At 53.3% G+C, this 25,592-nt stretch overlaps 1 protein-coding gene across 1 annotated transcript; it reads right to left on the bottom strand.

Moving 5' to 3' along the window:
* Window positions 1-615: 615 nt before the first annotated feature.
* Window positions 616-25,240, bottom strand: BOC (BOC cell adhesion associated, oncogene regulated). The gene is made up of 18 exons (XM_075715513.1): window positions 25,156-25,240; window positions 24,475-24,753; window positions 15,849-15,995; window positions 15,136-15,279; window positions 14,409-14,702; window positions 13,314-13,586; window positions 12,053-12,444; window positions 9,232-9,397; window positions 8,224-8,334; window positions 6,963-7,169; window positions 5,956-6,137; window positions 4,737-4,842; window positions 4,420-4,542; window positions 3,520-3,741; window positions 2,892-3,118; window positions 2,215-2,294; window positions 1,382-1,575; window positions 616-800 (listed from the first exon to the last, which is right to left on the bottom strand). The coding sequence occupies exons 1-18, from the start codon at window positions 25,238-25,240 to the stop codon at window positions 616-618; spliced, it is 3,417 nt and encodes a 1,138-aa protein (XP_075571628.1).
* Window positions 25,241-25,592: the final 352 nt, after the last annotated feature.

The raw sequence follows: 25,592 nt of genomic DNA on the forward strand, positions 1-25,592 counted from the left end.
GCAGGAAAACAGCTCCTTTCCCCAGGTGTCCTGTGTGCTATGTGTCTGCAAGTAAAAAAGAGTAGGTTCACTCTGTGGGAGGATTTAGCATAGAGCCAGCCACCAAAAAGACTAAAGCCTTTATTTTAGATGTTAAAGCGTGGGTTTGTCTTTACAGATACGCAGCTGCAGATGGCGTGTATGTGAAGGGTTGATTAGGCAGAGTGCATAACTCCAGTCCATTCACAGGAGTGTGTTCCTGGGACAAACCTTCCTGTGGGGGAGAGGAAAACACCTTTTTGACAGCGTTATCTTTCATGAAGCCCTCACTGCAAGAGGGTGCTAGATCTTGGTGGCAGCAGCTCTGTTTGGACCCATGTCCTGTGACGTCTCTTGTGCTGCTGTTCCAATCTTGTGCTCTGATGAACAGCCTGGTGCCATGGATAGCCGCTGCCTTGTTTCTTGGGCCCTCCTGTGACCTTGCTGAGGATGCCTTCTGTCTCCATAGCATTATAAAAGGCACATATACATCTATATACAAGTGCATAAATATATAAATAGGGGTGTTATACAAAAATAAATACCCATTCTCTTTTTCTCTTTAAAATAAGTCTTTTGCAAAAGGCAGCCTGGTCCCTAGCTAGTAGGACAATGAGTCTCTAAGGGCCTCAGTGGTGGCGGGCTGCTGTTCAGAAGTCTTGGTGGGTCCTGACCCAAAGATGTGATCACTGGATTCTGGAGATGGAGATCTCCTCTGGACTGGCAGCAATCCAGTCTTTCTACCTCTTCAACGGGCACTAGGCCTAGGCAGCAAGGACTTCCTGAAAGAGAAAGGAGCAAGAAAGGATTAGAATGCATAGAGAAATGAGAGATGCTGTGGTAGCTCTCTAGTCAACAGTCCACTTTATGAGGCTAGGTACCCTCATCAAAGAGGAAGAACTGCATTCTGAAAGTCCTGGCTGCATGGGAGTTTGATCCTACGCTTGCAAACAACAAGTTTGATCCATGTTACAGGTGGATCAATGGACCAGGTCCTAGGGAGATGGATTCACATAGTTTTTCAGGGACCTTGTTGTTTTACTGGCAGTCTGGAAAATGCAAAATTGAGGACTAAAGGACAGCATCTCGACAACTGGAGGCGGGCACGTGCCCTTCCAGCAGCATGCAGCTCAAGCTTTTGGAAAAATGAGAAATCTGTCTGCTAAAACTGACTGAGGCAATTTACGGTCCCCGGCTGCTAGCATGGCCTTCCCATGCTGTTGTTCTATGCAGTGTTAAAACTGTCCTTGCGCCACAGAAGCGAGCACGAACAGAGCCATCAAAGGCTCTGCAGTGAGATTTCCCTTCAAGATCAGCTGAAACAATGAGATGAAGCAAGCACCGAGTTTTCCAGACCACTGACCTTGGTGGAACAGGGGATCCCGTCGACCATCCAGGCTAGGGCCTCCCACTTTGCTGCCCATCACTGGATGATGGAGGCCAACAAAGTGCTCTTGAAGGTGAGGACAGTCATCTTGTGGCTGAAGAAGCTGGTGAGTGGAGTCATCCGGGAGACTGTAGAGGAAAGAGCTGTCTTCTGTTCTTGAGTTGGGCAATCTGGGGAGGCAGACAAAGAGGTTTAGTGCTATCCACAGATCTTTCCTCCTTGAAAGATATGTCCTATGCAACACCTCAGCCAGCTGCATCAATGCAATGACACAAAGCATTCCTAAATGAGGGGAAGAGCCGAAACTGCGATGTACTTGTGGGATGGGAATGAGGTGGTGGAACCTGGTATCCACGATTTAACATCTAGTGAGTGCCACAGGAGCTGGGAGGAGTAGTGCCTCCCAGGGAGCATGGGAATAATGACCTGACATCTGAACAGCAAGACACAAAGCACCTGCAATTGGACCCTGGCCAGATTCTGGGGCAGCTGTTTATCAGCATCGTCACAGATGTTAGCGTCTCATCCTACTTTTCAGTCTCCCGCTTAGGAGCAGCGGGAGGAAAAGAGGGCAGGGGGAAGTAGGTCTTGCCCATCTCTAAAATTAAATTATCCCTCCCTCAAACCGTAAGAGGAATGAGCTCTACGAAGAGAATTTAGACCAAGAAGGCCTAGTGCTGGAGCATGGATTTGTTTCCCAAGTGAATTGGGACAGATGGGAGCGTGCGGAGGGCAAGCTTTTGTGAGCATGTAGTCTTGTGGGCCCCACTGGATTGTTCCACTCTTCCCCTCCGTAAGCCAGGACTAACCTGGAGGGCTGGTAGTCTTGCTGGGCATTCCCGTTTTGCAGCACTCTCGCCTGCAGCAAGGCATTGGTCTCCTCGTGTGACTGGAAGGAGAGAGAAGGATTCTCAGCAGAGCAACGCCACACAGCAGCATTAAGAGGCAGGTGCTGATCTGGGAGCCAGAGCTGTGGGGCAGACTGGTGAAGCTCTTACGACAGAAGGCAGAGCAAGCTGAAACTGTTTCTTTTGCTACAGAGGACAGAGTGGAACTGAGCACTGAAAAACTCACGTCACGCTTGCTGCTGAATCAGTGGGGGATGAGAACCAATTTATTGTCTCAGCTGTGGCACTGCCTTGGCCTGCGTTACTATTTACACACAGAGTCCTCAACGTTGTCAGTCCCTGGGAGCTTTGCTCAGGAGAAACAGGAACCGTTCCCGTAAGAGTAGCCTTTGCTCACTGCCTCCTCCATACTTAGAGCCACTGCCCCAAGAAACCACCTCTTCACCAGTGTTTTGCAGACCTTCCTGTTCCTCCCACGTCTCAGACTCCACTGCAAAGGGGAAATCTCTTTTAAGAAGCCAGTCTTGCCACTTCCACGTGCTGCAAAGGGTGCCAGGCATGTCTGGAGAAGCCCTCTCACTGCAACCACAACCTCCAGCTCATCTCAAACCAACTGTTAACCACAAGTGTGGACATACCTGTGGCACTTCATCGGAACTGTAATCTCGGGGCTTGGTGCTTGCATAGCCCACTCCTGCAGCAGGGCAGATGCCATTCAGGTGTGCCCCGTTGGCATAGGGCTGCCCGTTAACATAGGGATGTCCATTGGCACGAGGAGCAGAGATGCCCCGCAGAGGCACCATGGTGTACTGGCAGGATGAGACCAGCAGCCCTGCTCCTGGGAAGCCCATGTCGATGGTTTGCTCTGCAGCGGGAAGAATAAGGAAGTCTGAGGCCAAAACCAGAGGTAAAGGTGAGCTTCTTGAAGCTCAGCAGGGATAGTGTTAGGCTGTCCTACCAGGCAGCTGTTTTGGCACCCAAAGCACCCGTGAAGAAAATGGTGGAAAGGGGTCCTACACGAAGGAAAAGGCAGTGCCCCTTTCCACCTGCTCTAGCCCCAGGGCTCCTTCTCAGCAAGGTAAGCAGGACAAGGGACAAACGGTGGGCTTTGTCTTTATCGGGTTCCATGGGACATTTGGGAATTGCCCTCTGCCCACCCTCTCCCTGCTTCCCAGAATGTGCAGCCCTCACATTTTAGGTGTTTGCCCCAATTACCCACAGGGCAGAGCATATGTTGTAAATCAGGCCTCAAGAAAGAACCCTTACTCTGTTTGGACCAGGCTCTCCAAAGGCAAAAGGGGATGAAGGCCACGATGAGGAGTACAATAGAGCCCAGCACGACGCCTACAATCAAGTATGGCAAGTCGCTGGAACGGGCCACCATGGCTCCTGTCCCCAGGCCGCTGTGCCCACCACTGAGTGGGGGATGCTGCTGGGGGGGCACTGTTGAGGGTGGAAGGCGACCTGGCAGACCAAGAGACTTCCGAGCTGTGAAGGAAACAGAGAGAGGGAGAGCATTAGACACAGACATGGCGGGTGGAAGAGCAGCACGCTCCAGGATGTCTGTGCTGCTGTGGAGCGGACAGACTTCTACAGTGGCTTTAAAGAAGTGCTCCTGGATGCCAGAGGATTTCCTAGGCTGATGCATATTGCAGTACAGACAAGTCCTTTGTGCTTGGCTTACAGATCTGCCAGGCTCTTGGACTGCTAAAGCAAAATGAAAAAGGAAAATGGCTTCTCCAAAACACCCACTTGGACTTAACGCTGTTCCTATCATGACAGTCCAGCTGCTTGGAAGACAGCATGGGACCTGCTTATAACCAGACACAGGCACTCGGAAGAGCAAGGGAAAGTTAGCCCTTCTGGTACTGGTCACCATCTATGTGACACTTAGGAAAACAAAAGGTAACTAACTGCTACTCTGAGGGAAACGGTGATGGACTCTGCACAAGGGGCCTGAGTACTGGTGTGGGTATATACACGTACTGAGCAACAGCATCAACAAACGTACACCTCTCTTCTCCCCAGTGCTGCCTCCATCTCCTTGCCTGAGCTTGGATGATGCACCGTCAGGCCGGGATGGTACCTGCCTGGCTGTGCTCTGACAGCTGCAGGCAGGGAAGGCAGCAGGCTGCGCTCCCAGAGGCTCCCCGCCAAGCTGGTTACCTTTGGTTTCACAGATCATGACGTTGCTGAACTCGCTTTCACCACCCTCATTGAAGCACTGCATCTTAATGTCATACGAGGTCTCCGGCTGCAGGTGGCTGATGGAGTGCCAGTACCGATCTCCTGAGGAGGGAACACACGCACGGTGCCATTAGCTTCCTCGGGGAACAGGCAGCTGGCCCAGCTCAGCAGCAGTGCTAGGTAAAGCGAGCCTGGACAGCAGCAGCCTTGTCCTTTTTTGTGCACAGGGCTCCTTCTGGCCAAATACTCTTCCAGGAGGAACCAAGAGCTGGGACCAGTCTCCCAGTACCTCCTACCTTCCACCACGTCCTTCTTGTAGTCGCTGTCATTGTCACTGTCAGTGGGGCGGTAGTAGATGTAAAAACCATGGATGGGAGTGTTGTTGTTGCTGGCTGGGATATACTGCAGAGAATGGGAGGGAGACCAGAAATTAGCAGAGATGTCTGTGCTCCATATTGTACTAGGCAAGGAGCAGTGCGGATAAATGGGATGGGACAGGAAGAAGACCCAGCAGGGGGATCTTCCTTGTGTTGCCACTGGTTTTCACAGTAAGGGCTTCCTTCCGAGAGCTCAGTCCTGTTTTATACTCTCACACCTTGCTTCTCTCGGGTAACAGACAAGCCATGAGTCTGGTCCTGTCAGCCCAAGCATCCAGTACTCTTCTCCCTCCCAGCAGCCACAGCCAATGCTTCAGAGAAAAAAATTCCTCAGCGACAGTGACTCAGCTGGGCAAGGACAAGCACAACTTCACCTTGACTCCAGTAGGCTCATGGCTTCCAGACAAACCGCATCTTGCCACACACTGGTGAATGCAGGCCTCTCATGTTTCTGAAGACAGTTCTGTTTCTCCCCCACCCCAGGCAGTACTGTCCCAGCTCCACGTGTTCTTGCTGTCTTTCACCCGGTATTTTATCAGCTACTGTTTATGTTTAAATGAACAGCAGTGCCCATCCTGCCCTGTAGCAGGTTCTGGCTGGAAGAAGCTGGGAGCAAAGAGGGCAATGCATCCCTCTGAGTAAGTTCTAAGCTGTTTGTTAGAAACATTTGGATCTGGGCTTGTGATCCAAATGATCCTGCCCACTCCTAAAAATCCTCTGGGGTGGACTGCTGTAAATGATTATCAGCACTTAGGACTGCTACCCAGCAAGTGAGAGTGAAGGACAAGGAAACTACTGGGACAGACAGAGGTGCTAATGGATTCCAGGAATTTGGCCAGGAGAGCAAGCAGACGCCCCCTGGGTTGTTGAACTGTGCTTGCTGAACAAAATGGTCAAGACCCTGAGGTTATCTCCTGAAATACCTCCTGTGTACAACACTGGATTCAGATGAAAAGGGTTTCCTAGGCTCTCTGACTTCCCCACTTCTGTGTGGCCCAAGCCTAGTCCTCCTTTGCTGGAGGGATCCCAGATCCATCTGTGCTGGTGACAGGCTCCAGTGTGGAAGATGTGTAAGCTGGGCAAGAGGCACCCACACGCCTGCTTCCTGCACAGAGATCTCTGCCCCTACAAACCTTACCATCCACTTCAGCATGATGGTGGTCTCATTGATGGCATCTGTGAAGGTGATGTATGGCCCGGCCACAGGGCGCTCGTAGACCCGGTTGCTGTACCCAGACACCACATATGGCCGAGATGCTGCACTGGGCTCGCTCTCTCCCAGGATGTTCAGTGCCCGGACACGGAATTTATAGGATGTGCCTGGGGAAAAATGGGAAATAAAAGAGTTGCAGAGATTGCAGTCTTCCAAGACTTCTACTGTTAGCACAGGCCTGACTGTGGAGAGGGGCTACACCTTCTCCAGAAGGCAGAGAGCCTACAGAGAGGTTCTGATTGAAGTACAACCACTGAATGGCCAGATTTCAGCCGTGTGCTACATGGAGCCTGCTTTTATTTGCCTTCCCCAATTCCTGTGATGGTTGAGAGGTCAGGTAGCAGTTCTGGAAGGTGTGCGGGTGGATTCAGAGATGCCTGAAAGGATGTCCTGACCGGAAAGCAAGTATGGGAAGGCGTCCTTCCTCTACTACATGGAAATTAAGTACATAAACATCAGTTAAAAGCTCAAAGCCTAAATAATTTTTACCCAAACATGGTTTTACTGGTCTTAAGTTGGGGTAGATACATTGTCCTTTTAAGCTGTCTAGCTCTAGCTCAGTGATGCTATCTTTTCTCATGTGAAGTGCAATGGGAATTGTGTGCCCATCTGTCTTGCCTGTGGCTAAGGAAAGTTCTGTCCTGTCTAGTAAATGGCAAAACCAAATGCCTTTAGTAACTATATCCTGTAATACAAAAAGCATGCACAAGCCTCCCTGAGGGAGGTCAAATTTATGCTGGGCTTTGCAGCTGGAGAAATTGGAGAAGCATCTGCAGCTTTTCCCCATGCATCTAAGGATGGAGCAGGGGAGGCTTTGTTTTGCTCACACATGCCGGGGCTAAGCATGACGTGACAGATGGCCAATCATCCTACAGGGACTGCACAGCTTTCCTGCAGACCTCCAGGAAGCAGGGAGGAGAACACCTGCCTACCTTTCTCCAGGCCTGGGATTTCCACAGAGAGGCGAGAAGGAGGAATGTCACGGGTGGCCAGGACCCAGTCTCCCAACTTCTTCAGTTTCTTATACTCCACACGGAAAGACTGGATGGGGAACCCGCCATTCCCACGGGGGATCCAGGTCACATACACTGATGTCTCTGATGCCATGGAGATGGTTGGACGGTCTGGTGCCTCTGGAGCTGCAAGGGGCACAGAAGGACATCAGGACATGAAACACGTTCCTCTCGCCCTGTCTGGAGGATCCTGTAGCTCAGAGGTACATGGGTGAAGGACTACCTGCATTGCACCCACCCACATGCTCTTTAAGTCATGAATGCTCTCTTCTTTCTGCCTCTTCATTAGAGCTGGCATCCCCAAATCCTCACTCCTTTCAGTTTGTGCCCTGCAAACATCTTTTAATCCTGCTTGCATCTTGCTCCTTTTCCACTCCCAGCTCAAGTAGGATGAGACAAGGTTTGAGGTGTGTACGCCCATCATGGGAGGGAGAGCAGTGAGAGGTGTGGCTGCAGGGCCGGAGGTAGAGCAAAAGGCCTGGCTGATGTGGAAGCAGTGAGCAGGGGGAGGCTGACAAGTGTAGGGGACGAAAACAGGAGAGACTGAGAAGAACCAGCTGAGGAGGAAATAGGGAAAAGTTCTGAACTGTAGAAATGTAATTTGATAGGAAAACAAAAGGTGGGAGGGAAAGAGATGAATGGAGCTGTGGAGATAAAAGAAAAGGCAACACATGAATGAGTGGGGGGGGACTGAAGGAGGGGACTTCACAGAAAGGATAAGGACCGAAGGAGAGAATTTCACAGAAAGGATAATGGCACTGGTGAATAATAGTAATGGCAGACACAAGGTGGGAAACAATGAATTGGGTTAACCAGTAAGGAACTGATGTTTCTCCAGCGCAGGAAAATACCCAAATGGCGCACCCTCCATGCCTAGAATGGGCACTAACTGCCCCTTGTCAGGGCTTGGCTGAGAGAAGATGGTGCCAGGACCTGCAGGGACCGGGTTCCCCTTTCTCCCTCGCATTCCCCCAGCACCCGCTGGTGCACTGCAGCTTATTGGTCCCATGTACTGAACATTTACAGACCTCACAGCAGGGCTTTCTGAACCCACCCAGCTTTGCACAGTCTTGCTTTACCCAGCGGAGACTTCAACCCCAGCATGGCCTGGCCACTGTCACCAACAGGAGATCCAGCACCCCTTGCCCACCCTCCTTGCCCAGTTCGGGGAGGGCCTTACGGGACAGACGGCTGTTGTCGGACTGGTTACTGCTCTGAGTGCTCGTGCCTGGGTCGTCCCTCTGGATTTGCTGCTCTTTGCTGGCAACAATCTCTGGTTTTGGGCGCCGGCCTGCGCAGAAGGGAGAGGTGGCATCAGTGACAGGGAGACACGGCTCAGAGTTAATTTTTGCTGTGATGAGCAAAGAAAAAATTCCCAGCCACAATGCTGAGGTAAGTACTCTCTGGACTCAAACGGCCCTAGGGGTTCAAAACACTCAACCTGCAGGCAGGAACTAAAGCTAAAGGGGCAGGTTTGTTAAACTGTTAATAGGTGCCCCTCATATTTAATTTTCTAAAACTTTTAATTAGTTTTCTTGAAACGTTGCTGGATTTCTGCCTGAGAATGTAGTAATTAGCACAAGATGGGGGCCTGAGGGGACATGTGAGCAAGCCCACCACCATGCGGAAGGTTGCTACAAAGGGAATGCCATTCCCCACACCTGCTGGAGACATGGAAAGCAGCCAGGGGCCAGGGGGACTTAGTGTAGACATTTGGAACATCCTTTTAATGGCAAAGAGAGCTCAGCACCAAGCAGACTGCATGGGAAGGCTTGGAGTTTCCTTTAGTACCGGACAAGCTTTTAAGGACAGATTAGACAAACGCCTGTCGGGAACAACTCTCACAGGCTGATCCTGTCTCCAGGCAGAGGATGGATTAAATGACCTCTTGACATCCCCGCCAGACCTGTTTTCTACGTTTCTGCAGGTGACCAACTGAGACACTGAGGGAGGAAGGGACTTACTCCAACCCAGGCAGAGGGGAAGACCTGATTTTCCCCATCCCACTTCAATCCCACCCTCCCCTTTCCCTTCTGACAGAGCCACTCTAAGCTGAGGGCAGATGGGTTTCCAGAGCAGAAACAGCCCCTTTGCCCTAACACTGGTGCCTGTGGCTCAGGGCTGGGGCAGGACATCTCAGAGGGGCCCTCCCCTGACTCAGAGCAAAACGCCCAGGGAAAGGTTTGACCTTTACCAGTCCGGAAGGTCACCATGGCCGTCTGTCCCTCGCCGGCGCAGTTGTGAGCGGCCATCTCCACCTCGTAGAGGCTCCCAGGGTCCAGCCTGGTGAGGGTCAGGCGGTGCTGCGAGGCTGGGACGTCCCTCACTGCCCAGCTGTCCGAGGCGTTGGTGACCTGCTGAGAGACCAAGGCAGGCGTTGCAAAGCTGGGGGCAGGCTGGGCTTCTTGCCTGCACTGAGCTCAGAGACCTTCAGGACAGGCCGTGTATCAGCCAGGGCTGTCTTCCCTGCCCGGAGGCCAGTTTCCTGCCTGCAAAGGAGGGAGATGTTTCCAGCCTGATTTTGCTAAGCTGAAGGATTCAGGTATAAGCAGGACAAGCCACCAAGCACCAGGGTGTTTTCTTGACCCCAGGTTCAGTCAGCCCCGTTCTGTCCGCTGGTCCCCTCTGATACCACTGCCCCTCAACGCGTGAAAAGCTCTGGAGCAGGCGTGCCCACAAAAGGCAGCATTAGCCAGAGGCTCAAGCTGCTTTAGGGGCCAAACCTCTCCTGCAGCCCAGCTGCTGAGCTGCTCATTTAAACGCTGGCCATTTCCATGGGAGGAGGTACCCAGACACCACTTCGGTCACCTGGACCTAAGTCATTTGACTTTTTATCCAGTTTTATCCAGCCCCACCGCTGGCACTTTCTGGCTGAAATGAGGAACTGTAACGTTTGAGCACAGGTTTCTGCAGGGAAAAGACCGTGTATGGCCGTGGCCCCCCGAAAGGCCTGGAAACACAGTTCGTTTTTTGGTGATGCCCCGATGCCCCATGCGGAGGGGGAGGGAAGGTGCGACCTTCCTTCTCCCCAGCTGCAAGGATAATATTTTTGCAGGCAAATAGGCAGGACACTGAAGTGACCCGCTGCCGAAAGGAGCATTAGCAATGCAGGCAACGCAACAAAACGGAAATGCCAAGACTCTGCCGTATCATTCATCTTCTCTAAGCATTTGACACTGACTGATTAATGCCTGCCTCGTTTTATTTTTATTCCCAAGCCTGTGGAGTTGTGAGGCCAGGGAGGGGAGCCCTAAAGACTGCTCATATCCAGGAAAAGAAAAGAGAAATTCTTAAGAAACAAAGATAATGGCTGCGTGGCATCTTGCAGGCTGCTGAGATTTTAGGGGCAGTGTAAGAGCAGGGAAAAAGAGACATCTGCAGATATTTTCCAGAGGAGGAGCAGACCCTTGCCCAGTACAAATGTAAGCCTCCTGTCAGTAGGTTTCACTTTTCTTATAGCCATCTTTCACACAAAGAGCCTTTTCTTTTGTTGCTGAATTGATTCCTTCCCTCCCTGCATACATGCTTTTCCAGTCAGAGATGTCGAAACCAGATCATTATATAACTTGATCCTAAGGATCGCTGATAGAAAGAGACTCTTTCTAAACAAGTTTAAGGGTTCTTGGGACTAATTCCTTTCCACACAATCCTTAACCATCCCAAGAAAGAGTCTCCAGCTGAGAATTTGGACTACACTGAAAACATATTACTGCAAACTGCAGTGACCCATGGTGACCTCCACTGCCCTACAGCCCCTTCCAGGTGAAGCGCTGAAAAACAAATAAAATATGGACAAACTCCAGCCTGCAAGTTAAGATCGCAATGCAGACTTGGTAGTTACATGATACACCATTGGGGGATAAACCTCTTCTTGGCAGACCACCAGAGCTAATAGTCTGGTGAGGCTTTTGGCATCTTTTCATTTTTATTTAAGGCTGCCCTATTGTGTTCTTGTGTTGGCATCTTCTGCCTTTGTTTTAAAGGGCTCTTTTGGTTAGCTGAAACCCTCAGCTTAAGTTTTGTTTAGAGAGAAATCAAGGATGTGTAGGGATTATAACAGCCTCCTATTATACCATATTTTCACAAAATCAAACAATTCCAGGAAAACAGATACACATATTAACATAGAATAGAAAATGGTGCCTTGCAGTGGCTGGGAATCCAAAACATGCCAGATCTGGAATGTACTCAAACCCCAAAGCAAAACCTGCCCCTCTACTGCAACTCCCTGCCTACCCAAAGGAAATACAAGCAGCAAACAGATAAATTTAATCCTTTTTTTGCCCCACTTATCCCCAGCAAAATGGGAAGAGATGCTCTACACCTCAAAAACAGAATTTTTACCTCAACAACACTTTGCTTTTTAGAGAAACCGCTGGGCTACAGCTCTGCCTGCACTCTGCCCATGGTGCCGAGAAGCACCGCAGAGGGCAGGAGCCCTTGGGCTCAAGCAGGGCTCAGCAGTGCACCGTGTGCTCACACTGTGCCATGAGCCATGCTCAACAGTGTAATTCCTTTCAGCTTCCAGAATAAAAACAGTGGTTGAGGACCTTCCCGGAGGATTTAGCATCTCAGAGCTCCCTGATGGCTCCTCACAGTCACTGAGCGTGGGTGCTCCAGTGCTGCTGAGCAGGGCAGGTACGTGCAGCAGAGAGAGGCTGCTGCTCTGTGTCCTGTAGCCCAAACCTTTCAAGGCAGCGGTGTCCCCATGGTTTGTGCCAAGACAAAAGCATTAGAGCAAGTCACTGCGCAGTCTGCCCTCAGGACTTCCTACTGGTGTAAGCACACAACTAGGAAGTGGAAGCTCTTCCGACTGGAAATACACGTGTGTGCATGCACCTTCTACGTACTTAGGTAGACGGGCACCACTATGGGCTCTTCTTGGACAGCTCAGCAAACCTCCTCTTGCAGCCTGTACTCATCCCACCTCAACAGCCTGAGGCTGCACCTGAGGAGGTCCCACCAACCAGAGCCACCAGTGAGCGATGGGTGCCCTGGCCCCAACGCACCTGCTCACGAGGTGTGAAAACGTGAAGTGAGGCCACCAGCCCGCCTGTGGAACGGCGCAGAGGAAAGATGGGAGCAGGGCGAAACAGCGATACCTTGCGATGCTTCACCACATAATAGAGGATGGGGGCTCTGCTGTCAGGCCGGGGTCTCCACACCAGATCGTAGCTGTCTGTCTTGGACGTCCGGGGAGAACTGAGGATGATGGGGGCCTCAGCTGGAGACACCAGCTCCCTGTTGGCTGCACACTGTGGAGATGCTGCCAGCGGGGTCGTCCCAGGCTTTGGCAGTCCAGCCTTATCCAGGGGCAGCTTCAAGGCACTGTCCCTGGCAGGTGGTGTTGAAGGTTGAGCCGAGCCCAGGTGGGCATCTCGCCCAGGGTTGAGTGTAGCTCCTGAAAGACACGATGTCAAGGCAGGGTAAATGCCCGTTCCCAGTCTCCGGTGAAGGCAAAGCTACGAGACTCTTGAACCTCTCAGAAGACCGGCACTATACACCCATTGCAGCACAGGTACCTTGGATTCCTAGTTTTCACTTTCATTAAAAAATAATCCAGCCACCAAGCCAGGAAACATGAAATTATTACTCGACCCTTAATTGGTTTAGTGGTAGACTTGGTAGTGCTAGGTTAATAGTGGGACTGGATGATCTTAAAGGTCTTTTCCAACCTAAACAATTCTATGATTGTATGAGGTATCAGGTCCCAGGCGGTGCTGCTTGCTGTGCCACTCAAAAAGGCAACAATCTCTCCTTCTCCCGCTGTCAACCTAATGCACCTCACTGGGGCCCCTCTGAGAACAGGCCTGGCCACATGGGGCTTCCTCCCTTTCTGAAGCCCCTCTTACCCTGGGTAAGTTCATCAGGGTCCAAGGAATCAGGAGGTACCTCTCTCACCGCAGGTGAATCCACCCACACCAGTGTTTATGCTCTTGCTCAGTGCAAGCTCAGAGGCAGACCTGAGCAAGCCATGGGGTAGGGCACTACACCCAGATGTCCTATGCCTCTCATGCAGAGACAGCTCAAGTATGCGCACATGGCACTGCACTTAGAAGCAAAACCGCTACCACGTGCTCTACAGGCAGATACGGAGATCCCAGTCAAAAAAAGCACTCGAAACATAGGGTAAAAGGGAGGGAAGAGCAAGGCAGCTGAAACACAAGTGGGAGGGTTACACACCAACTTTCTTCTGCTGCTCACCCTGCTCCTTCCCTGTGTGTTAGGCTCTGGGATTGAATGGTCACAAGCTTGGAGAGAGGGACTTACCTGGCCGAGCTGTCCTCAGTTGCACCATGGCTTGCGCGCTGCCGACCTCGTTCTCCGCCATGCACTGGTATATGCCGTCATCCTCGGGCCCCACGCTGACCAGCCGCAGCGCCCTGCGGGAGAGCCGGAGCCGGTGGCTGGCAGAGAGGGGGACAGCATTGCGCAGCCACATGACGGAGGGCTGGGGGTTCCCTCGCACTTCGCAGGTGAACTTGGCGCTCTGGCCCCAGGGAATGATCTGCTGGGACAGCTCCATGGTGACCTCCGGGGGCTCTGTGCAGGGAAAAAACACGGCTGCTGAGTGCCACTTGGATGGGAGCATGGCACGGTCATGGCTTTGCACCTTCCCCTCTAGCAGGGACGAGGACAGAGTGATGTATCCTTACCCCAGCCCACCCTCAAGTCCTACTCCCTCTGTGGGGGCCCGCAAGGGTCTGCTTCATTGCGCCTCCCCTTCAGCATCCACATGAACCACAAGGAGAGGTGGCCCAAGGCCATCTGCCCCTCTCAGATGACAGCAGCCACCTACAAGTTCCATTTTTCTGAGCTGAAACACTACTCTGCAAAGATTGTGCTTGTGCCAAAACAACAATGGCACCTGGATGAAATGCAATCCAATAAAATGTAGGTTTAGCCTCCCTAATGCTTATGAGAAGCAGAAGGATGCATGGTAAAAATATCTAAGGTGTAGCATCCCTTACATTTCCCACCCCATAGAGAGCTTCCCTACAGAACAGAGCAAAAAGCAAGTCACTCTGATGTCTTTCCTACGCCAATATCAAATATGTCTAAGCAGCAGCCAGTCCTCCACTGCAGAGGGGAGTTAGAGCAAACCCAGTGCCACAAATGACAAGAGAAGAGCTTCCGCAGGGGAAGGGAGGATCCATCATCTCCAGCTCATGGTGGGAGCCAGGAAGGAGGAACTATCACCCTCAAGGAAGAATTCATCCCATCTCCTAGAAACTGGAACCACAAGCAGGGGTTTGCCTTACGTTGCAGTTTGTCCAGGGAGAGGAAGAGTACAGCAGCACTAGTATTTTCCCCTGAAAGGAGTGGAGAAAGTCTTCCTGAAACAAGGGCTACAGCAGCACTCACCAAACACCTGCACATTGTAGAAGATGAACGCGGCTCCGGCCTCCCCAACCCCATTGTCAGCCGTGCAGCTGTAGGTCCCTGAGTCCTCCTCGCTCGTGGGGTCAATCAGGAGGTTGCTGAGCAGGAAGCGTGTCTTGTTGTACGCAGACACGCTGGAGCCGTCTTTGGCCCAGGTGACCCGCGGCGGGGGGATCCCGCTGGCCACGCACTCCAGGATGAGGCTTTGGCCCTTGGTGACAATGATGGTCTGAGCTTCAGGAGGGTAGATTATCCGGGCTGCCTCCGCTGTGGAACCTGGTGAGAAGAGGAGGAGGAAGGATGTGGGTGGGAAGGAAGGTGGCTGGTGGGAAAGTGCCCTGTGCAGAGTGCAGGTAGGGGTCATGGTAGGGCTAGCGCTGCTCCCCTGCGCTGCGATAGATAAACAGCAAGGCAGGCCAAGAGCAACATTCCTCAAGGGATGCGTGCACGCAGCAAACAGGCTTGCCAAAGGGCTAAGGGCCTTTGCTCGCCCATCACTGAGAACCAATCCTGAAGAGGTACAGCAATCCCAGGGCTGCACACACATACCCTAGGAGCAGACCTTGGGGCCTTCTGCTGCTGGAAAGGAGGTTTCCCAGCAACTGATAATGTCAGTTCACATGGAAAAACAGCTGCAATAGCACTAGTACATGTTTCCAGGGCTGAAAGTGCTACGGAGAAGACGTGCAGTGAAGGGAGAGCAGCTTACGTCTCACGCGGAGCCTCTCGCTGGAGACCGAGGTTTTCACCTCCTGCGTCACAGGGTTGTAGGCAGCACATTTATAAGTCCCCTCATCCTCTTGGCTGGCATTGACGATCTGAAGGTTCCCAGATGGCATGATAAGGTAATTGTCTGTAGGGAGAGGAGGTGGCACGTGGTTATAAGACATGTCCCCCCTCTGGAGGAGTGGAGAAGAGGTGGACAAGTAGGAAGGGAAAAAACACAATACTGACAGCACTGAAATGACCCCTTTTGTTCAAATATCAACGATGCAGTGGTGGGAGGAACAGAGCCTTAGGTGAAGCTAGCTTGTCACAGGTACAGGCAGCAGATGGAGTGAAGCTGCAAAATTCAGATCCAAATTTTAAAAATTTCCCCAAATTCAAAAGTTGCCTTTATCCAGGCTTGGTTAAAGGAGCACTTCACAGACATAGGGAGATGCCCGATGAAGAGCAATGAGGTGCATCACCTAGTTCTACTTTCTTTCCTCTTCCACAGCTGGTGTTACGCATGGCTCCCTAATGCCAGGCAGCGGAGACATTGGGGAGCCTTGGCAGAGACCCTAAACTAACCTGAGCTCAAACCGGTGGCGAAGGGACAACAAGGAGGCAGCAGCAGGCAGAGAAAGCTACTGCTGGTAAGGAAGCGTAAAACAAGGTCATGGGAGGGGACGCAGCGGGACAGACCTCTGTGGCACTCACCTCGGGAGGCCTCTAGCCACTCCTGCTTCACGCTGTAGCGGACCTGAGCCTTGGGGTGACTTTCAGGCAGGTCGCAGGCGATCACGGCTGTGTTCCCTTCATCCACCTCGATCACATGCTGGCCATCGAACTTGAAATCTTTGAGATCTGCAGAGAGAGCGAACAACAGGGCATCTCAGTGGCTGCTGTTTCAGCAGCCTGGTGTCAGCTCATCCTCTCCCTGTAGACCTGGGGCTGCTTCATTGCGGTGCCAGCAGAGGACCGCTCCATCCCCAGCAGCTAGGGAAACTGGCCTGGTTTCAGAGCTTTATTTTTGCTTCTCCTCCTCCCTTCTACAAAATGGGTAACTTAAATCACAGCTTCTGGAGAAACCGCCTGTTCCACGACTGAGAAACTGGGTGTGAAAAATCCTGGCCTGAGAGTAAAAAATGAGCCAGCTTACTGCAGCACTGAAGGGCAGCCAAAAATGGTCCTTCTGCTGCCTGCTATTTCAAACACGGCTGCCGTCCTGCTACCGAGAAGCTAACGTTGTAGCCGTAACTCAGGGAGCCCAGCCTGCTTCAAGGGTGCACAGATGCCAGGTGACGGAGTGGGAGAAGGCGTGCGAGCACTGGACGCTCCCAGAGCTGCTCTGAGCTCCTCTGGTGCCTGAGCAATCAGTGCCTCCGCTCCGGGCACTCTTGCTCCCATCAAATATCTTGCAACCGAAGGCTGGTTAACGAGGCCTTGCATGTGCCCAAGCAGCGCCCACACCCCAGTTCAAAAAACCAGGACTTGCAAGGAAAAGGAGCTCCTCCTTTACACAGCACAGCTGCCCCCTCCCTAAAGCAGCCGTGAAAACACCCTGTCCCAGCACGTGTTCCCCTACGAGACTGTGGCACGGGTCGCTCCCCCAGCATGGCTGATGTGGGCAGCAGGAGCGGAAGCACAGGGGCGGGGGGGAAGGGGTGCTTGACTTTTTGTTTTCTTTACACTGTTTTTCAAAGCAGGAGCAGAGGACTGTGGTGAAACCCTGCGGATCTGGCAGGGCAGGGAGCATGCCTGCATGGCCCCACCAAGCTTCCTGGAGATGAAACTGGTCCCCTCTCTCCCTGGGTACGATGGCAAATCTTTCCAGGGCACTGCAAAGCCCAAAGTTTGTCTTGGTCAGCCTGTGCCGCGAGGGAGAGGGTTTTGTGCCAGGAAAAAAGTCCTGTGTATGCATTTTTATGGTGCTGTGCACCAGCCCAGGCAACAACTAGTGACAACTGCACATCCTGCAGCTGGTCACAAGTCACATCGTCACATCAAGGCTCAAGCCAGCCCATCTTCCCCGGGACCCAGCACCAGCACATGTCTCCCAAGCGGCACGCCGCTAAATCCGGATGAGACCGCACTCCCTTTTCAAAACTCCACGCTAAGGCAGTGCATCGCATCCCTCGCTGCAGCACGGCGCGGCCACGCGCTGTCAGCAGCTCCCTCACCCCTCAAAATCCATTCCAGGACGTGGTGCCCCACGACCTTGGGCAGTTTGGAGAGCCGGGGGAAAGCAGGAGGGCTGGCGGCGGGCGGACGGCAGGCAGCCTCCCTTGGCAGCCCTGGCCGGCAGAAAAATGTGTTTTTGTTCTCTGGGAAATGCAGCAGCTCTCCAAGAGCAAAAGACAACTCTGGCTCCAAGCTTCTCCCACCCACAGTCATGGAAAAGTGACATGAAATTTCTCAAGCAGACTTTCTGATTAAAGCAAGATCCTTTATGGAGTTTAAATAAAAACCAGCTCTCTTGGCAAGGCGGCGAGAAAGCCTCCCCGAGCGCGGTGCGGAGGGGCTGCCGGGCGGCTGCCGGGAGAGCCAGCGTTCCTGGGCCCAGATCTGAGGGAAGGGGAGGAGGTTGAAAAGAAAAGGGGAGGTTTTGCAATGTCATAAAAATGATTTGCAGCGAACATGCTTAATACTTCTGGAATTTCTTGGCAACGTTCAATTAAAAAAAATAATAATAAAAAGAAGGAATACGGGTGAACTTCAGAAATGTGATTAATCCTTTAAGACAAGCTGAGGAGGGGAGCCATGTTTCCACTGGGTATTAAAGCCAGATGAAGGTTAACTCTTAACTTGTGAAAAGCTGGCAGTGCCTCGCGCTCCTCCAACAACGAAAGTTACTGCTGGGGTGGGGAAGGGTGCTGGTTATTTTCTCCTCTTTGCTTTTTATATTTGATCAAGGAATAAAATAGTAAGAGCCACAGAAATGGAAAGAGGTGGAGAAGAGGCAAGAGCCCAGTGTCTGCCTGCCCACATCATGCATGTTTCTCCGATCAACAAAATATAAACGAGCATTGGGAAAATTAATGTGCGCCTTGGTGGTCTGGATTCATCACAGCCAAATTAAGATTTCGGAGCCAAGGCATAGGCTCCAGCAATGCTGGCAGGGATCTGCATGCGCACACACACACACACACACACACGTGCATGCACGCACAGACCCCAAAGAGGAGGAGAAGGGGCCCAGGTTCCCAGAGGAAGAGCAGACCCACAGCCCTGGCACAGTGGAGCACCACGCGCTCAGAAATGGAAAATGATGTCCCTGTGCCAGGGGACCCCGGGATGACCTTGGGCTGGGCGGATGTAGGGGTCCCTCATGTGCAGCCCCCCAGACGGCAGCTCAGCCCACAGCTCTCAGCTGTGAGTGCTGCAGCCCCACGGGGGTGGGAGCGGGACCCCCGGCTCTTCCTGCCTTCCCCTCCCAGCCCAGCCACCGGAGATGAAGGGCAAAGCTGTGGACAGAGGGAAAAAGGATGGAGGAAAGGGATCCTGGGGTGGCTGGGGGAGCAAGAACTGGGCGCCACCAGAGAAGTGCAGCAAAACCAGCAGCGGAAAGGGGAAAAACATCAGGTGGGCACCGGGACAAGCTATTTTCCAATACGCAAGCGTACAAGCTTCCTGCCAAACTACTCCCCTAGATTCCTGCTCCCCCACAGCGAACAAGACTGTTTTATTTGCCAGTGGGTTTTGGCCACAGGCGGTCTCAACCGCTCTGCTCCCCGCTGCTACGGGTGCATACAGCTGTCCATTAACGCCAACGGGTTGGCTGGAGCTGGCAAGGGGTGGCTGGGGGCTCTGCCGGCCCCGTGGGGGGGACACCCACTGTGCGTGGGACAAGCCTCGCCTTCACACACCCCTTTGCACTTGGCCCCCAGCGCAGCAAAACAGAGGCTTCTGTGCTAGACTAGGACACACGGTTTTGCCCTGGGGGCTTCAAATGAGCCCCCCTTGAAATGTGGGGAGCCATGCATACCTCCTCCCACCAGGCAGTGCAGGGAGGGGTGGAGGAGAGGGTCAGCGCCAGGGGGGATGCAGCGTTCACCCCTTTGGCTGCCCGGCCAGCAGCAGCCGTGCCCCATGTCTAACATGCAATTTGCACCCTGGGTCTAACTCCCACCGCAGCTGGGAGAAACCACATCCCCTCTCCCCTGGCTGGGTTTTCCTTTTCATATGGCAGCGCCTGACATGCCAGCCCATGTCCTTGTCCTTAAAAGACACACTTGATCGCAGGGAAGCAGCAAGTCCTCATCCACCAGCCACCGGCTGGGAGGTGCTGCAGACAGACAGACAGCACTGCCAATCCCAGCTGTGGTGGGATAACAGGGCTTATTTTCCTTTTTTTTTTTTTTTTTTTTTTTCTTTTTTGTTTAGAAGGGAGTGCAACCAAAGGCCATTGCTTGTGTCCATCTGCGTCCCACTCTGAGGCGCGATGGGGCGAGCCGGGGTGCGGGGAGGGTCAGCCCTGCCGCTAGCTGTGCCGCTGTCATCGGGGAGGGAAACCAGCTGAATCCCAGGGCCGGGGGCCAAGCAACGAGGCTGCGGAGACAGACCGGGTTAAATGAATGGAAGACCATAAATAACTTTGGAGAAGAAGCAGTAGTAAATAAAATGCTGGCCCTCAAGGTGAAAGTCCTTCCCGCTGTAGGGAAGGGTGAGGGAGGGAAGGGAAGAACCCCAAGAAGGGGAATGACGGGGGTCCCTCAGCGTTGGGGCAGGCATCTTCCGATAATCCCCCCTTGGCTGTCAGAGCAGCCTGGGGTTACGGCTCTTGCTCCCAGTCCGGTCAGCACTGAGAGGAGCCTGGGCACGGGTGCTGTCACCACCAGCCCCGCCTTGCCTCGCTGGGAGAGGCGCAGCCCCCCCGGCCTTCCGCCTGTTCACGCACCCCCAAGCACATCCCCCCCGCCATGCCCCAGCCCCACTCCCCCACATCTCCCCGGGCCTGTTGCACAGCCCTCGTGCCACAGCTCCACCAGCTCAAGAAACACCACCTGTGTTTTTCTTCTCCCCCTTCCTCACGCCACCTCTGCCCCTGGGGCCAGAGCCCCCCGTGCCTGCTCAGCAAATGCTTTTCTAACACGCAACCGCCCCCTTCCCTCCCTCCCACTGTCGCCTCCGGGGAGCAGTCAGAGGAGAGGCCCAGGCAGAGGAAAATGAATGGAGCTGTCTTCAGAAAGCAGCTGCAAATTCCTGGGGGATGCCCAGCCTGACCCGGCACAGGGTCACTGCCCAGGAGTGCGGCGCGTTGAGGCCCGGCTTCCCCCACGTGCTCCTGCAAAGCCGAGGGCTGCCCTTGCCGGTGGCGCCGATGGAGGGCCATGGGGCAGTGAGCCTCCCTTGTCCCACAGCATCCCCGGGATGCAGGCACCCCACACTCCTCTCATCCCTGGAACAGGTGGAGCCCCTTTGCTGCATGCCTCATCTGGGGTTTTTTTGTTTTGTTTTTAAATGTCACATCTATCCAAGTCAGGCTTGTTGTTGTGCTCACTGCACTGATTTTCCAAGCACACAGCTGAATGTTTGGGAGTTGCACGGCTTTCACCACCTCTCCTCACTGGCTTTGCTCCAGCCCAGCACTTCAGCTGCCCCGTGAGCTCTACCAAGGGCTCTCGACCTTCTGAGCATTTTGGTGTTGCAGGACCAGCCTGCAGCGCCGTGTCCATATCTGTGTCCCTGGTGGGTTTATCTGGCCCTGCCGGAGCCCACTGCAGCCACACCTTTTTCACACAGCACCTCCACCCAGGAGAGGGGCTGGAGTAGGGCTTCTGGCATGATGGCAAATTTGCCAGCTGCAAGTGGGCAGAGAAAATACCTTTCTTTTTCTTGCAGCTCTCAGCCGTATGAAGACTTAGGACCTGGCTTGGAAAACCAGGAATACCCCTGCCCCATCCATTCAAGCTGTCCCAGACTCCAGCCCATCACTGCTGGGCCGAAGGGCTGCCTCGGGGCCATGCAGGGCTGATATTGCGCAGCACGCTAGGCCAGCAGTGATCAGCAGGTATCTATCTGCACCCATGTGCCATGGGCTGCCACAGTTGAATGTGGGATCATGGAGCACCAGGTCGGCTCTAACTGGCCTCGAAAGTGCCCAGGTAATGTCTGAAGTGCTGCTCCTTTTGTTGCATTAAGAAATCTTCCCCTTTCTGCAAATCCCTCCTCCCTCCACCCCTCGGCTATACAACAGCTATTTCATCTCCGCTCATTTCAAATGCTAGTTTCAACCAGCCCTCTGAGCCAGGGAGAGCAAAGATGGACTCGGCGGGGCTGTGCCACAGACAGGAGAAGGTGGTATCGGTCCCAAGGCTACGCTGTGGCTGCCAGCATGGCAGTGATGGTTATCTGTTTGCTGACTGTCAGCAAAGCTCAAGGAGGCCCTGAGGGACGGGGCATGCACAGCCTGGGGCACTGGGAGGGTGTTTGGTCCAAAGGAGGGGGAGACAAAGGAGTGGAAATAGCCTAAAAGTTGGCCAGATGTTGTCACCTACACCCCTTGAAACCTAGCAAGACACTTTTTCCAATTACTCCAGGTCTTTTCCCAAAATAAACCTAAACCTTGAAAATATTTCCACCACCACGCCCCCCCCCACCCCCCGCTTTCATTCACGTTCTAGTTTCACTCTCCCCCTGGCCTGCCAAAATAATTTTTGGATGGGGCTAGGACTTTCAGAGGGTTTTCTTTCAGCCCAGCAGGTGATCTGGAAGAGATGTATCAACTGTATCAACTGCAATGCCGACCTGCCAGGGGCTTCGCTCTCCACCCCCAGAACTACGGTCCCCACTGAACCACCTCAGAGCAAGGCCATGTAGAGGAGGTCTGGTGCAGGAGTGAGAGCCCATGGCACATCTGCTCCCATAGCTTTCAAAGTCAGTCCCACCACAAATCTGTGCCCTCTGATATTTCAGACCATTGCAAAGCCACTGTTGCAAGCAGCCTCCAGCTCACAAGCATGAAACTTGTTATATGAACCCCTCCAGAAGGTTTCCCTCCTACACCCTCAGCCCCATGTCTTTCCTGGGCTGCCCTCTCTCTTTATTCATTGACTGCCAGGACTTCCCCATCTGGGGACTCTCTATCACCTGAGGCCGTCCGGGTGCATGGGACACGGCCTCTGACACCCCCAGCTCCCCTCGAGGACAAGGGACCCATGTCACGCAGCACAGGGGTGCTCCACAATGGATTAGTTGCTTGTTCATCCAACCTCTGGCTCCAGTTTTGTGCGCTCCACTGAATCATAGAATGGTGCTCCTGACCTCCCCTCAGCAGCAGTGCCTTTGCCACGGCAGGGGCTGCAGCAATGGGCAAGTCCGCTTTTGCACCCCCACCCCCAGCTGCAATCCGGTAGCTGAAGGAGACTTGGCTCCTGGAGAGGCCTGATGGACTACTCAGTTGTGGCTCTGATTTGTTCTGAGGGACACGGTGGGACCTGTTGGTGTTCTAGGACCTGTCTCCCACCCACCACTGATGCTAGACCAAAGCAGACAGGTCAAACAGCCGTGCTTTATCGCAGGAGATGGAGCTGGCGGTGGTGGGCTGGGGTAAGGGGAAAAAAAAGAAAAGGGGATCAGCCTAGGAAGGAACCGATCAGGCTGAGGAGCTGTGCACACCCTGCTCTCCTAAATGCAAACCATGCCTTTGGTAATCCCATCCACCTCTCCCCTCCTCTCCTTCCCTCTATCAGGCCACCAGCGCACACAGCCCCCTTTCTGCTCTGGAATGTGTTCTCCGAAACTTAATCTCGGCACAGGGCTCAGGCCAAATCCCCTGACAGATTCGGCCCCGTGACAACCCCCTCCTACCCCACTTCAGAGCTCAGCAACTCTCCCCTTGCTTTCCCTCACCGCCTCCTCCCACCCAGCCTGGCCTAAACATTTCAATCCTGATTAATGTATCAGTGACAAGCCAATAGCTCTTGGCTTTAAAGCAAAGGCAGCCCCCACTTTTCACAAACGTCTTCACTTCTTCATTTTCTTAAGACTTAGCCCCAAACTCCCCCTTGCTGGGAAGACGAAGCCCTTTCCATGCCTGGGGGCTGTCACTGCCGGGGCACGGCAGTCTCCTCTGCATGCACTTGCTCCACCAAAAACTGCACGGGTCTCTGAGAAGATCAGACACTCCGTTGCCTAAACAAGGGTGGTCCGCACAGAGCACCGCCCCCCCATCTCCAAGCAGGCGTGGGCTGCCTTTTCTCAGATGCATCCAAATACAGCACTGTCTCACATCTGAGCATAACATCTGGCCAAAACCAGGCGCCCATTAAGCGAAGTTCCCCACTCTAAGACACCCCCTCCCACGCACACACGTCTCCTTGGTCTGTCGCCAATACAGTGAGGAGCACGTAAGCTCAGAGTTAGGAACAAGGTCCCTTGCTCAGATCTGTGGCTCAGAAACAAGGTGGCTTTTTGCTGCCATGCCACTGCAGCCTTGCAGGAAGAGGACAAAGCCCTCGAAAGGGGGAGCACACCCTCCTGGGACCAAAAGCAGTAGTAATAAATACAGCCTCCTGCCTCTTAAAGACAAAAACCTCATTACAAGTGCTTTTAGATACTCTGCTCTCCTGTATCTGCCTCCTACCGACTTCTGCACCTGCCTTACCAAATGAGGACAGTGCAGCCTCTGCCTTCAACATCTCCATGCAACCCCATTCTCCCACCATCCCTCTCCCTCACCTTGGCTTTTGTCAAGGGATCTTCCCAATGGTGCACAGAGGGCCGCCAGACACTTAATACAGGTGCTCAGGAGCACCTCCTCACCACAACCAGACCAACCTTTCCTTACTGTGAGCACAGGGGCTGGTACTTTGGTTATGATGAACCCAGAGGCAACACAAAACAGCCCATGACCCACCACAGCACAGGCAGGGCAAAGGACTTCATTTTCTGTGCGTCAAGAAGGCAGCAAAACTTAGCAGACACTGTCCCAGCACTGGCAACGGCCCCACAGCAGCCTAGGCAGTGGTTTGGCCATCAGCATGAGCAGGTACTTTTTGGTAACCTCAATCAAGAAGTCAGCAACCAGATAGGGCAACGTGACAGCCAGGAAACCAACCACGCACACAAACCCCATTGCTCAAGTATTTCCTGCTCTTTGCGGTCTTGCAAAAACTGTCACTGCAGGACAGGTTTGCAGCCTACCATGCAGGAGGACTGCTTGGATCATGGCTGGGCCACAACGTGACAGCCAATCCATGATCAAAAATGCTACAAAGTGACCTAAGCCAAAGCAGACCTCCCTTGATGCCAGCGTGAACGAGTGAGCATGGATGAGCCTCTCAAGATGCACGAGTGATGGCCCGAGCAATGCAGGGGATGGCAGAGGACTAAAGTTACTCACTAGCTAATGTGACCACTGCGGGGACACTGGCAATGACTCCTTCGGGCACACGAGCAATGCACTGGTATCGCCCCACTGTGTGGTTGTTGAGAGCCGTGATGACAAGTTTCCCTCGCTCGATGTAGATACCCAGCACCTCGTCCGATCCAGCCAGCTCCTTCCCGTTCAGTCGCCAGGTGAGGTTCACTCTGGGGGGGTCCACCACACACCCCAGGCTGACTGGGCCTCCAAGCTTTTGGACAATGGAGGCAGGTTGCACTGTGACCTGCAGAGATTCACCTGCACAGAGGGAAAAAATGGGAATAAGAAAGCTCTGTGAGACTCAGCAAAAGAAAGGACAGAGGAAAAAACTGCAGTGCTGGTACATTTTGCACTCCTCATCACTTCCACTTGTGCTGTACCTTCTCCTTAGCTCCCCACACACCCACCCTAGTGCTTTGAGATGCACACCAGCTCCATTTCTTCTTGGCACCGCTAGACAGAGATTTCCAACTCTGACTATACAGTCAGAGTACAGCCCCTTCTCCTCTGGAGGAGTGTTTGAACCTAGACCTTTGGTCAAGGCTACTGAGGAAGCAGCGGAAAGAGAAAACCACTTTGTGCTTGAGGCGTGGCTATGCTAACCAGCATCAAGGCAAAACATAAGCAAAATAGAACAAATGGGTAAGAATAGAAACTCACTCAGTCTGGCAAAGCAGCTAGCAGCTGCAAGGATGAGGCAAGGGATGGGGGACATGGGTCTCTTCTTTCCACGTGTCATTGCCATTCCATGCGGTGTGTCCTGGGGCAGAGGCGCCCAGGGAAGGGTCCCATAAGCTGCCTCAGGGGATGCAGTGGAGGTGCGGCAGCAGATTCCTACAGATGACAAGAGACACAATGGATGAAACCCTCACCTCTCCCTCTGCTTTCCAGCCCTGCCTGACTTCTCTACCAACATCCCTAAACTCCCAGGACTTCACCAAGCCAGTAGCCTGAGCAGGCTACAGACAGTGATGCAAGCGCTTCTCTTCTCCAGCCTCTCCCCCAAGCATGGTCGTGAGTCTCCCAAGACATGTCATCCTCAGCCCTCGGTACAAATCTACACTTGTGGACACAGACACATACTCACTCCCCTTCCC

Source organism: Pelecanus crispus, chromosome 1, assembly GCF_030463565.1.
Source record: "Pelecanus crispus isolate bPelCri1 chromosome 1, bPelCri1.pri, whole genome shotgun sequence".
Taxonomy (NCBI): Eukaryota; Metazoa; Chordata; class Aves; order Pelecaniformes; family Pelecanidae; genus Pelecanus; species Pelecanus crispus.

What these genes read in the sequence shown, in the direction of transcription:
- BOC (XM_075715513.1), bottom strand. Translation starts at nt 25,240, where the DNA reads ATGGCAATGACACGTGGAAAGAAGAGACCCATGTCCCCCATCCCTTGC. An exon ending in GACCTTCCGGACTGGTAAAG is followed by an intron (nt 8,335 to 9,231) that starts GTCAAACCTTTC and finishes CCTTCTGCGCAG; the next exon opens with GCCGGCGCCCAAAACCAGAG. An exon ending in CGACAACAGCCGTCTGTCCC is followed by an intron (nt 7,170 to 8,223) that starts GTAAGGCCCTCC and finishes TGCCCCTTGCAG; the next exon opens with CTCCAGAGGCACCAGACCGT.